Genomic DNA, 14207 nt, shown 5'->3' on the forward strand with positions numbered 1-14207 from the left:
TTCATTTTATTAGACATTTCGATCACTTTCGTTTTATTAGGCTACCTTTGAAAGTGAGATTTAGCCACCATATTCATAATTTATATAAATAATATTTCATAAAATTACACCTAAAACTTAGTTAAGAAAAAAAATATAAATGTTACATCACACCATACGTGAAATTAAATATAAATTAGGTGTATTCTAATTATTGTGAATTATTTTTTCTTCTTCTTCATATTTGTAAAACTTAATATTCAAGCCATTGAAGTCCCACTTATTCTCAATCATATTAATTATTAACGGCATCAATTATATATATATTTATTATTTTTCTTGTTAAAGTTAGTATGTGTGTTCTCTCACTCACGCTCCTTCGACACAATACACATAAAAAGCACCTAAATTAATTAAAGTTCATTAATAAAAAACATTTATAAATATCATTATTCTCTAACTAATTATAATTTACTATCACTTCAAACTTAAATACATGATTTGTTTTGTTTTGTTTTTTTTTTTAATTTTCATATTTATTTATGACTTATCCAAAAAAAATAAAAATATTGTTTCAAATGACGGTGGTGGCTTTTTTATTTATTTATTTTAAATGGGGACCGAAAATTGAATATTAAGAACAACAGAATATGATAATTCACAGAAAAGACACAACATTCTTCAATAATTAGGAAAGTGATCGTTTTTAGAGATAGAGAGAGAGAGAGGTAGCAAAATAGAAGACGACAGCTCACCGCACCTTCCATGCCATCAAAATCCACTTTCCTTTTATTTACACACTTTTTCTTTATTTATTTTCTCTCCAAACAAACAAACTTGTTATTCTCTTTCTCTCTCTTCTAAAAAAAAGTTGGTGAAAAATGAAAGCTTCTTCTTGCGCAGATGATTTATTCATGTCGCGGATAATTATGGCTCCCATTTTTCTCTGTTTTAGTGCCTAGGAGGAGGAAGAGAGTTTGACATTCCAAACGGAGACCCAAATCTCTCTCTCCTGTTTCCTCGACAGGTTTCTCACCTCAATTTCACTTTCTCTCTCTAGAAAATTCTTCAATTGATTAAATTCTGCATCTTTTTCTACGAAATTTCGGCGGTTTTATCTTCTTCTGCTGAAAATAGTCCTGGAAGATTGCAATTGATATTGTTTTGGGTTTCAGACTTGGGCTGGGGTTGATTTTGGTTTTTTGGGGGATATAGGTCTTCGGAAGTATTGCAAGAAAAGCCATGAATTCAGTTCCGATTGAGTCCACATTGGCTGAATCTTCGGGGTCGTCAAGCTCGAATTCCTCTTCTTCTCAGGGATCTGTGGATGAGAATCGCCGGTTCAATGGACTTAGAAGCGTAAAGTGGCGTATAAATCTTGGGATTTTGCCGTCGTCTTCTTCGCCTTCTTCCGTTGATGATCTTCGTCGCGTCACAGCTGATTCTCGTAGAAGGTAGTTTCCAGCCCGAATTCTCCTATAGAAGATTCTGGAGCTGTTTATACATTCATGAAACTTTCGGATAACATATATAAAATATTGAAAAAATTATGAGGATGATAATTTCTTAAGTGTGTATTTTAAGTTTGGCTGAAGCTGTAGGTTTGTGACTTTCTTAAAGGGTTTTGTTTGGGTTTTTAGCTCAGCGAGAATTTCTCTTCCAATCTTATTCTGCAGGATTAATATTTTGTTTTGTCCTTGAAAAATTTAAAGTGTTTGTTTTAATTATTGGATGTGTTTTGATTTCAAAGGCTCGGTTTAGTCCTATTAGATATAGTCTAAAGGTGATTCTTGGTGCTTTGGTCAATGTGTCCATTCGATGTCTAAGAGTCATTCTTTGCAAAGACTGATTTTTAATTTATTGAAATTTTCTTTTTATTTGGATGCTAGTAATTAAGTGGTAATTCTCTATTTTCGTTTTACCGAGCAGATTTGGTTAAGTAATAGCGCCAATTGATGCAAATTTTACTACAAACATTGCTATAGTTGGTTTTGACTAAGATGCTATATAGAACTAACTGTGAACTTGAGCAATTTTTGGTGTCAATTGAATTTAGATCCTTCAGATATTGACTCTTCTTTTGTCAGAAATTGTAGAATTTTTGCTGTAGATTTTTCTTGATGCATTTCCTCATATCTATTTTGCATATTTTTACTGGAATGTGTGCTTTTATGCCAGATATGCTGGATTAAGAAGACGCCTTCTTGTTGATCCACATATTCTAAAGAAAGGAAATAGTTCTTCTGATGTTGTCATTGACAATCCACTGTCACAAAATCCAGGTAATATTTATTGTTCTGTTTTTGTACCCTCACAAATTAAATATATGGTATTAAGGTAATTAAACCATTGGAAACCAATTAGACCAATAAAAGTGTGCAATAATAAGTAAATTCTCACTCAAATAATGTTTTGATTTTGCTGGAGTTTACTTTTCATTATTATTTTTTTTTGGTTATATTGTTTCCTTTTCCCTTCTTGTGGGAAGGAGGATGGGGGTTACTATGGTCAGTATTTGAGTTTGAACTTGTGATGTTGAAATGGCTAATGAGAGGGAAATCTTGTGTTGCATTTGAAGAATATGGTCTAGATTAGCCTTTATATTATATCATTTGCAAATTTAAATAGCTTTGTTCCTTTTATTCATCTGGGTACAAGGTGATAAATGAGAAGATGGAAAGAAGTACTGGTGATAATAAAAAAATGTATTGTTTTTCAACGATTGTCTTATGGGCACATTCCTTTATCCCTCTCTGTAGCACAATCTTAAGTCAACTGCTGGTTCAACTTGATATCTCCTCATGAACCATGGCTAGTATACCATATTATGCATTGTTTAGTAAAAACTAAAGATAGAATTGGAAGAAATGAAGTCCATGTGATAGTAGTCTCTTCACAACTCCCAGGTGCCTAACAAGTACACAATGAACCAACTGATGTTGAACCTGTTGTAAATGCTTCATGCAGATAGCACCTGGGGTCGATTCTTTCGAAATGCGGAACTGGAGAAAATGGTTGACCAGGATTTATCCAGGTTATACCCAGAACATGGGAGCTACTTCCAGACACCAGGATGCCAAGGCATGTTAAGAAGAATCTTGTTATTGTGGTGCCTTAGACATTCTGAGTTTGGCTACAGACAAGGTAAATTTCATTACATGAAAGAAATCAATTGCATTATTGTTTGTGTATTATTTAGTTTCGTTCTTTAGTCTTCAATGATATGGACACAATATATTGTAATTTTTTCTCTACTTTATATTGCTTCACGTGATTAATTTAAATCAATTTTACCAAATTTGTTTCTTATATTATACATTTAAAAATATTATTTCCTTTGTTATCAAGTTTTTTCCAACTTGTTTTCTGGCACGTGGTTTGTTATAGTTTTTTTCGTATTTTTTAACGTAAATTTTCTTCTTTTTTTTTCTTTTGTAGGAATGCATGAACTCTTGGCTCCTCTTCTATATGTTCTTCATGTTGATGTGGAGCGTCTTTCACATGTGCGAACAGTCTATGAAGATCACTTCATGGACAAATTTGATGGTCTATCATTTCAAGACAATGATACATATAATTTTGATTTCAGAAGATCTTCTGATTATACAGAAGATAACATTGACTCCCATGAAAATGTGTCAAAAGCAAGGAGTCTTAATGAGCTTGATCCTGAGATACAGACAATAATATTACTAAGTGACCCTTATGGCGCTGAAGGTGAGTTGGGTATTGTTATTTCAGAGAAATTTATGGAGCATGATGCTTATTGCATGTTTGATGCTTTGATGAGTGGAGCCAATGGTCCAGTCGCCATGGCAGAGTTCTTCTCTCCATCTCCTGCTCGTGAATCTCAATCTGGCTTACCCCCAGTGATTGAAGCTTCTGCTGCATTGTATCATCTATTGTTGTTTGTTGATCCATCTCTCCACAGCCACCTAGTGGAGCTCGGTGTTGAGCCACAGTATTTTGCGCTCCGCTGGTTGCGAGTCCTATTTGGACGTGAATTTTCACTGGGAGGTCTCTTGACAATTTGGGATGAGATATTTGCATCAGAAAATAAAAAAATGGACAAAAGTGGTGAAGATGATGGAGGCTCGTATGGGGTCCTTTGTTCTTCTCGAGGAGCATTTATCTCAGCCGTGGCAGTTTCCATGTTACTTCATTTGAGATCTTCCTTACTTGCCACTGAGCATGCTACTTCATGTCTTCAGAGATTATTGAATTTCCCTGAGAATGTGGATTTGAAAAAGCTGTTGGAGAAAGCCAAGTCTCTGCAGACTCTTGCATTGAAGAGTAATATCTCATCTTCATCCTCTTATGATGGGACTTTTGGCCACTCTAAATCTATGATTGTGAGAGGTTGCAGTGATTCAATTGATTCTTCTCCAACGTCTCCATTAAGTCTGGTATCTGTAAGTTATTGGGAAGAGAAGTGGAGAGTTCACCATAGAGAAGAAGAACTAAGAAAAGATAGCTTGAAGAAAAGTGTTCCAACACAGAAGAAAGGATGGACAGATAAAGTAAAATTAAGCCTGTCTAGAACAGAGTCAGACCCATGTCCAAGGAATTTTGTGAAAAGCAAAAAGAACCCTAAGCCATCTGTTAGGCGACGATTGCTGGAAGATCTTTCCCGGGAACTTGGTTTAGAAGAAGATATGGACAATGTAGGCGGTCATGAAGTTTCAGGCAACACGGAAATTATTTCAGCAGATGTAGAAGACAGTAGAGAAGATGGCTTTTGTAAGGAAATTATCTGCACTACTGAGGATAGATGTTCAAGTGGAAATGCTGGAAGTGAAGAAAATTCATCTATTTTCTCAGATCCAACAAGTCCTCATAGTGAGACTAATGATCATGAAAATGATTCAGAGAAAAGTAGTGTTGCATCTAATTTGTCCCTTGATGAGAATGATGATCATGCCCAGAGTATTCTGGAGGATTCACCTCTTCTAATTTCTCACCCCCCCGCGGATGCCTCTCAAAAATCTGAATGCAAAAATGATTCCCTGGGAAATTCAGTCACGGAGTTAAAGGAGAAAAAGCCTCTTTCAAGTAAATTCCAATGGTTTTGGAAGTTTGGAAGGAATGGCACTACCGAAGGCACATCTGAGAAAGGAGGCAATTCTGAGGCTACAAAGTCTGCCAATGAAGAAAGTCATCAGAAAACTTCAGCTGTCTCCGAGGATGATGGGCCTGGTAATTCTTCTGTTTGCTCCAAAGGAGATGTCGTTGATCAGAATGTGATGGGTACTTTAAAGAATCTTGGGCATTCTATGCTCGAACATATTCAGGTAACATTCTTATGTCTGTTTGTCTGAAAAGTGCTGTCTACATATTCTAAAATATCCAGTCTGATGAATTTTTAGATTTTATGGCGGGATATCTGTTCCCTTGTATTAACCTCTATCCTTTTTTCATTTTTAAACTTAATGTATTTTCTAGGAATTATTTTATACATTGCTACCACTTCATAACATCATGTGGAAACTTAAATAAATTAGATTTTCAAAGACGTAAAAATATTATCAGAAATGGGAAATGATTTCCATCAGTTCCAAACAAATAAATTATACTTGATTTCAAATTTCCCTCAACAAATTAAGTGGTATATTTTGGCTGGTCAATGCATATGATTGTACTCCTGAGTTTTCTACCAACTGTAACCGAACGTGGCTAGTTGATTCTGGTCTTATGATATGAAAGTGTGAGATAATAACTATAGATTTGTTTTGAAACAATATTTGTAAAGTATTTCATTCTTCTGTGTCACTACCATGAGCCTAACAATTTCTAAACACAGGTAATTGAGTCAGTCTTCCAACATGATAGGGCGACTCAAGCAGGGTCGCTGGAGAACTTCTCGAAAAACATTCTAGTAGGCAAAGGACAAGTAACAGCAATGACAGCTCTCAAGGAGCTCCGAAAAATAAGCAATCTTTTATCAGAGATGTGAGGTGCACAATTTTTTCTTTACATATCTACTTGTATATACACATTTTGTAATTATTATTTTTTTAGTGCCAAAATAAACTAGTTCTATTGCTTTTCTCATCTTGATCTGATCAAATTCAAATTTTGGCAGTGCTGTATTGTGGTAGAGAGAGATCAAATGTATAGATATGAGTGAGCCTTATGTAATGATCTTATTACTTTAATGCCCCGAGTAAAGCCAACATTTGTTTGAGAATGAAAAGCTGATGAGTTTTTCTTTTCGGCATATGTACTGCAGAAGTTGGTATTCGTCAATGCTATGAATCCATAAACAAATTATTCTCAGTTCTGCAATATCTGAACTGAAGGACTCAGGCAATTAATTCAATGAATGTTAATTGCTTTAGCATGTATGTGAATTTTGAAGTTGAAGCAGGACTTGGTAGAAAGAGGCTTCTGAAAGAGATTTGGTTAAGGAGGGTAGGATAGAGGGTTAGCTAAACCACAAGTGTTGTGCTCTGTCCATGTAACATGCCCTTGTAATTCTTTTGTCCAAAGGATATAATAAAACTAGTTTCGATAATATAAAGGATAAATACATTGGTAATACCATGAAAGACAGATGTGTGTTTATAAAAACAAAGATCGAAAAAAAGTAATGGAAAGGGAAGCGAAACAATCTCATGAACCTCTACTTGGGAAGTTGTGAAGATTTATTCCAAAAGTAAATAAAAATTTCATTCTCAAGAATACCATGCAAGCATATATCTCCTAAGGACGAGCTAATAAAGTAAGAATACTAGAACGTGAATGCCCCAATGTGTCTGAAAAAGGGGAGTAATTGGACCATCGTCTAAAAAGAAATGAAGTTATTTATAAGAGTGTTGCTATATGCCTACTACTATATGAGGTGTCGCTCTATAAGATTGCATTAATAGCTGTCGACACCTAAAAAATGATGTTTTGTTACTTGACAACTTTTCGGGCCTTAAATAACACTTATTGTAAGTTTTAACACTGCTCAATAATTTTCTTTTTACACTTAACACTATGCTAATGCTAAGTGATATCTAGAAAAACTTCACCTATAGGACAACGTAAACTTCTGAGTACGATCTTTATCTCTTCAATCCTTGAATGAGAAAAATTCCCTACTGTAAATTTTTCAAGACTTCCATTCACTTCTACCAGACTATGGCCAGGTTCCTTTTTCAATCCACTACCATTCAACAACTTCTTCGCCTTTGCACAATCACCCCACATCTCATCCGAGGCATACAAACTTGATAATAAAACATAACACGACGTACTAACAAACTCAAGATTTAGGAGATGTCTGGCTACATATTCTCCAATAGCAACATCTCCATGCAGCCTGCATGCCGAAAGTAAGCTTCCCAGAACAACTTGATCATGCTTGAAGGGAGATTTCCTCACGCATTCTTCAGCCTCAGCCAATCTCCCGGCTCGTCCCAACATATCAATTTGGCATGAGAAATGTTCTACACCAGGTTTAATCCCATAAGTTTCCTCCATACAATTCAAGATTGATTTTCCCAAATCCACCAGCCCTCCATGGCTGCAAGCCATTAAAAGTCCCACGAACGTGACTGAGTCTGGTTTTTCACCAATTTTTTTCATTTGCTCAAAAACTTCTACAGCTCGTTGTCCAAGCCCGTGATTCGCAAACCCGGCAATTATAGTATTCCATGAAAGAAGATTATGACAGGCCATTTTGTCAAATACTTTGTATGCATACTCTATGGAGCCACATTTAGCATACATACTAACCAAGGCATTACCAACTCCCACATCTTGATACGGCCTTGTCCTTGTTAGGTGAGCATGTATTTGCTTCCCATGTTTAATGGAAGCAAGCCCTGCACAGGCTGCAAGGACACTCGCGAAAGTGAAGTCATCTGGCCTTAAACCATTCATCTGTTTAAAAACTCTTAACCCTTGAGCATGGTCAGCACAATGAACACATGCAGTGATAAGGGTATTCCATGAAACCACATCCTTCTCTTCTATTACTCTAAAGACTTTCTCAGCTTCTTCTACCAGATTGAACCTCGAGTACATTGCAACAATCACGTTCCCAACGAGATTGTTGGAGTCGAGATTAAGCTTAACTGTTTGACAATGCAACAACATTCCTGCCTGTAAACTGTTCAAATTGGCGCAAATTTCCAATGCTCCTGTGAAAGAAAAACTATCTGGAACAAGGCCTCGCTGTTGAATTAATTTGAACACTTCAAACCCTCTTCCAGATTGTTTATTTTCTAGAAATCCACCAATTAAAGCATTGTAAGATACCAAATTCTGCTCCAGTGTACATTCATGGACCGAAAAAGCATCATTATAGATACTACATTTCATGTACATTGAAATGAGTGAATTAAAAACGAATGAAACGGATGCATAGCCAACCTTGAGCGCTTGAGCATGGATCTGTTGCCCCTGTGACAATGCCATGAGTTTGGCACAAGCACTGATGGCACTGGAATATATGTACTCGTTAGGAACAAACCACATCTCAGAAAACAGGTCAAGTGCCATTAAACACTCCCCGGCTTGCTCATAGCCAGATATTAAAGCTGACCAAGAAACAGTGTTTCTTTGGGACATTTCGTCGAACACTTGACGCGCAGAAAGAACATCACCACACTTCGCGTACATATTCAGAACATGGTTAGAGATGAAAGCATCAGACTCCATGCCTGTCTTAAAGACAGCAGCATGGAGAGAAAGACCGCCTCGTAGTACCTTGACAATGGAGCAACGGTGCAAAAGGGAGGCGATGCTTTCTGCTTTAAGCATCGGAATACTTTTCTCTTCGTTTTCATAAGCAAATACAAAGCGACTCGACACACTGAAATTTCCACCAAATTAAAATGAAAGAGAAAAACAAAGAAAGAAAAGTGGTATCTGTCTTCTTTAATCATCAGTGTACGAAGATTTCATAATTTATAGGCTACTTGGAGTGCTAAGTCAAACAAACAGAATTTTAAACAATAATAGTAAGGAAAATACCATTTTGGGACTAGTGTTTTTCTCGGGATCGGAGGTTATGTTTTGTTAAATGATAATTCGGATACTAAGTTTTACAAATGGATCAAAATAGTATTATTGACCCGATTTTAGTCAAAATATTTTCAATTATAAGATCACTTCTCGGGTCGTTAGTGGTGTGATATGTTTAGAGAATCGAATAAATTGGTCGAGAAACTGAGAATGAAATATTATATTTGTATTTTTTTATTGAAATTGAGTATAATGTACTATTTTAATTCATTTCGTAAATACACAGGGTCCAAATTTTCATTTAACAAAACACATGACCGATTGCGTATACGAGAAAAATATAGGGGTCACACTGGTATTTCTCCTAATAATAATAATGAGTGTATAAATTTACTTATATAATACTTACACATCTTACATTATATATAAAGGTTTATTTACACACTGTGTTTTGTCTTATTAATTGTTTGGATTTTATGTTTTGACAAATTCCTTATTGGATCTTGTGTTTTGTAAAATAGTTCTAATAGACTCATAAATCCAATTTTAATCAAAGTTTTTTGAACTAAAATGATAAAATAATTCACCAAACTAACAACTATATACAAAATCATAACCATTATGTCTAATAACTGTGTTGTTATATTTAATTTTTTTTATTCATCAAAATTAGATTTACGAGTCAATTTGAATCATTTTACAAAACATAGAGTTCAAAAAATAATTTATCAAAATATAGGGTCCAAATAGGTAATGAGACAAAACACGTGGTCTAAAAATGTATAAACTCTTATTTTAATAAGGGTTTTATATGAGAAATTTTTAGGTAGAGACATTTTTATTTTTGGCACATAGAGAGAATGTAAAGACCTAAACTTACAAGACCAAAATAACGTTGAAAATAACATTTTTAAATTTTAATAGTCTCCAAATATCCACATAAAAAAAAACTTTTAAAAATTCGTGTGCGCACACTTAGACAATTACATTGTTTTCGTCAACTTAAACATTTGTTTCAAATAAAAAGAAATAGTGCCCATAAAAAAAGAGTTTTCCAAAAGCCATTTCCAAAAAGAACCACATCCCAAAGGTCGGGCCACATGTACACTTCGATAAGCAAACTCCAACGCTCACTGCTGGACCTTGCTCTTACCTACAACATAAACAACTAGGTAAGAAATTAAGCTTAGTAAGATTAATCGTTCAAACAAAAATATACTACGACCCAAGGACAGGGTTCTACTAAAAATAACTGAAGCATAAGTCACCAGGGTATTAGATAACTTCCGAACCCTATCAAACAAGGTATAATAATTCAAAGCAGATCATTAGCTTAGTTGTACCGAACAACCAACTAAATTCAAAATCAACCTGCACGCAAAAAATCTCAGAACAAGCAGATATAAGATATAAATGCATACCACCATTTTACAATGGTTGCAAAAATCATTGGAGATCTACAAAAATATAATGAGGTGTTCGGGCACCTCTTAGATCACAACCACTAAATTCACGGGGTACTTACTACCTATTTAATCATTTCATTGGCCGACCGTACTCCCCCTACCATGGTCACCAGCTCGAATGCCAGTATTACCTAGTAATCATTGGATTTACAATAGTGCGATCCCAGTACACACACTGAATTTCACAATAATACAACAATTAATCATCCCAATAGCTAGCTGGATTCACATATCAATAATCAATTCACACACAAACTGGACTCCCCCCTGAGTACCCCGGTTACAAATCAACAAACATTCGACCGTGCTTCCTCCTACCCCGGTCATTAGTCCATAGTCAATCGACCGTGCTTCCCCCTACCCTAGTCACAAATCAACAGACATTCGACCGTATTTCCCCCTACCCCGGTCATCAGTCCATAGTCAATCGACCGTTCTTCCCCCTACCCCGGTTACAAATCAACATACATTCGACCGTGTTTCCCTCTTTAGCAAATACTGTAAAAGATACAATATACTCGGATTAATCTATGAAATTGACTTAGTATTGATACTCTAGACATTTCTATCCCAACATCTACCATCTACTCATGCATTGAGTTCCCAACATGTGCACAATATAAGGGGCGGGGTTTTTTTTTTAAGAAACTCCCTTTTTGTGGTATTTTTGAAAAGTAGGGCATTTGGACCCTAATTTATTTGAATCCTTAAAAAAATCATTTTTTAATTCATTATAAAAATTATTTCCATGTCTAGTGTTAATTTATCCAATATTTATATAGAAAAGTATTTTTCTTTAACTTCCTTTTTTTGTTTTCTAGAACTAACAATTTAGTGATAATTCACTAACTTTCAACCTCTACCATTTTATTTGTATAGAACCAAACTCCTTGATACTTTACAGTTTTAAAATTCATTATAGGTTGGGAGAACCAACCTTGCCAAAACCTTAATTTTTTATTGTCAATTATTTGAGAGTTCCAGATTTTTGGGCAAACTTAGAAAGATTATTCCTCTTAAAACACAACGTATTTTATCCTAATTTTTTACAGAGACCTTTATAATTATGTTAAAAATCATCCCACAAAAATTGAACAAGTAAAACATTTCCAAAATATTTTTACAAACTGGACAGTGCAAACTGCCAGGATTTTCCCTGGTTCAAACCATTTTCCCAAAACGCTTATAAGTTGAGCTTTACAACACCTTTTTAAGATTTTCTAAAGCCTAAACTCAAGTAATTTTCGAGTACTACAAAAATACAGCAACCATTTTTTACAAACAGGGGCATAAAGATATGGTTTAACCCATTGGAAGTCGGACCACGAAAATGGCAGCAAGCAATTTCACCTAAAATCATACATAACTACTTTAAACAACTGCACTACCATGCATGCATGCAACCAAAAATTACATCTTAAGCCTTTTTAAACCATAACCAATAAAACGAAACAAAATACTAAACACAATATAGGATAAAAATCAGATTCACTAAGAATCCAAGATTTCTATTAAAAAATTTAATTTTTTTACCTTTTATGTCCTAGCTTGGCGGTTGGCTTCTAAGGTTTGGCTCTATCTCTGAAAGAGTACCCCAATGTATTCTAGCATTCTTACAACATATTTTTAAGAAAAAAAGTCAGATCATTGTTCGTAGCTTTTGGAGATGAAGAAGATGGGAAAAGAGAGAGTTGACGAAACCTAAATACTCACCGTGGATACCAAAAATCCACACTAAAAGAAAAAATACATGATCCCGTATTGAAATGAGTAAGGGTCTGCGAACGTGAAAGAATTGACCCAACAAGCAACACAAGCTAAGTTATAGAGTTCGGGCTATCCTAGAGCCTAAGGCCTAAATGCTCATATGAGGATGGGCCATATTGCGCAAAATAACCTCTATAGAAGCCAAAAGAAAACGTAACACACTCCCGAGGTAGTCCCAAGAGGGCACGGATCAAATGATGGAATCTTCGATCCTCACAATAGTGGCTACGTCCTAGACATGCCCATCTCACACATATGCACCATGCCTCGCGAGGCCGCCTGCACACCTATGGGCCTTGCCCAAGTGGCATCTCGCGCAGATGCTCCAGCAGCGTCTCGCGTGGATGCTCCAGCAGCCTCGCCCAAGCAGCGTCTCGCGCGGCTGCTCCAGCAGCCTCGCCCAGGTAGCGTCTCGCGCAAATGCTCTAGTAGCCTCGCCCAGGCAGCGTCTCACACAGATGCTCCAGCAGCCTCGCCTAGGCAGCATCTCGCGCAGATGCTCCAGCAGCCTCGCCCAGGCAGCGCCTCGCGCAGGTGCTCCAGCAGCCTCACCCAGGCAGCGCCTCGCGCAGGTGCTCCAGCAGCCTCGCCCAGGCAGCGCCTCGCGCAGGTGCTCCAGCAGCCTCGCCCAGGCAGCGCCTCGCGCAGGTGCTCCAGCAGCCTTGCCCAGGCAGCGTCTCGCGCGGGTGCACCAATAGGCTCGCCCAGGCAGCGTCTCGCGCGGGTGAACCAAAAGGCCTCGTGCCTCACGCAGCCACGACCCCTGCCTCGCCCATGTGCCATCTCATGCAAGTGCACCAGTGGCATCGCCAATGAGCCTTGCGCCAAGTGAGGTGCACCCACCTCGTCCATATGCCACGCACCACCATGGTCTCGCGGCTCCCATGGCCTCACACCACCATGGTCCCGCGACCCCCCAAGGTGCCTCACACCACCATGGTCTCGCGCCTCGCATACTCGTATGGGGTCTAAGACCTCTAGAAGGAGCGTACAAGGAGCAATAGGAGAGACCCAAGAACTATTTGGTATCAAGCCAATAGTGGTGTAGATGACTGAGTATATCGTTCATGTTAACATGCAAGCTTTGCTACACTTAGTAGAACGTGGGATAACTTTGAGCAGATACATGCCTTGGAGATGCCAGAATAACCATCAGGTACAAAGCACTCGTACGTGTACGGGTGCAGGACGTATGACCATGAGGAAGACAAAAGTGTGACCCTAACATCTGTATAACACAAGTAGTGGAGGTACGGATTTGTACAGAGAGTGGAAGCACTACATGCATGCCTCTGACTATGCACTAGGCCGACACCATGACCTTCTGCTCCACCACGACTTGTGCCACTACCTTGACAATGTACCTATGTACAATCTTGTCCCCTGGGACCACAATGTATGAGGAGCCATTAGAGCTCCAATATAAATAGATAATCACCCCTCCAGAAAAAGGGTTGGAAAACTCATTGTACACTCAGGCTATTAAGAAATATACAAAGGCTACCTCCATTGTGGATTTGTGTTTACTTCTCCTTAAGTTTATTCTAAGTCTTATCTAAATATCTCGATACATATCTTTGAGTTTTCTGATCTAATTTTGTTGACGAGATTTCACCGTCAACACTCACCCTTTGGAAAATGCTTGATCAAGCTTGCATGCAATTGAATCTTTGCATGAAACTTCCCCACACTTGATGAATGCTCTTTAGAACTTAGGATGATTGAAACCTTGAAATGAAAATGGTAGGCGTGTAGGTTGAGGGAAAAGAGAGAAGAGTGAAGACCATACATATTTAACTTGAAAGTTGTGCATGTAATGATGAGATGTGCATGAAATGATGAGAGAAGATGAAACACCCTTCCTTAGGGTACCCTAGGCTGCTGCCCCCCCTTGAAAAGACCTAAATGCCCTCCCAAAAATACCCTATTCCATGTCTACCTCACTTAATGGCCAAGGGTGAATAGGTAATTCTCTTGTCTTGCATTTTTACCCTTTTTAACCTATAGTTTCTAAAATAAAACCAACCATGCATTAATTTA

The 14207-nt window shown here is 37.3% G+C and overlaps 2 protein-coding genes across 5 annotated transcripts; one reads left to right on the forward strand and one right to left on the reverse strand.

The window, feature by feature from the left end:
* Positions 1-791: 791 nt before the first annotated feature.
* LOC133782207 (uncharacterized) lies at positions 792-6531 on the forward strand. Of its 4 annotated transcripts, none has more exons than XM_062221431.1 (6): positions 792-1433; positions 2158-2261; positions 2947-3123; positions 3418-5270; positions 5780-5933; positions 6209-6531. In XM_062221431.1, exons 1-5 carry the CDS (start codon positions 1222-1224, stop codon positions 5930-5932), a joined length of 2499 nt encoding a protein of 832 aa, XP_062077415.1. In that variant the 5' UTR covers positions 792-1221; the 3' UTR covers position 5933; positions 6209-6531. The 4 variants fall into 4 exon arrangements, with proteins under 4 accessions (XP_062077415.1, XP_062077411.1, XP_062077412.1 ...); XM_062221427.1 differs by having other exon boundaries at positions 6062-6255; XM_062221428.1 differs by having other exon boundaries at positions 793-1006; positions 1155-1433; positions 5780-6255.
* Positions 6532-6859: 328 nt separating this feature from the next.
* On the reverse strand, positions 6860-9058 carry LOC133782208 (putative pentatricopeptide repeat-containing protein At3g15130). Its single transcript, XM_062221432.1, has one exon. It carries the CDS (start codon positions 8728-8730, stop codon positions 6970-6972), a length of 1761 nt encoding a protein of 586 aa, XP_062077416.1. The 5' UTR covers positions 8731-9058; the 3' UTR covers positions 6860-6969.
* Between the last annotated feature and the right edge of the window lie 5149 nt (positions 9059-14207).

The sequence above is a fragment of the Humulus lupulus genome, chromosome 6 (genome assembly GCF_963169125.1).
Source record: "Humulus lupulus chromosome 6, drHumLupu1.1, whole genome shotgun sequence".
NCBI lineage: Eukaryota > Viridiplantae > Streptophyta > Magnoliopsida > Rosales > Cannabaceae > Humulus > Humulus lupulus.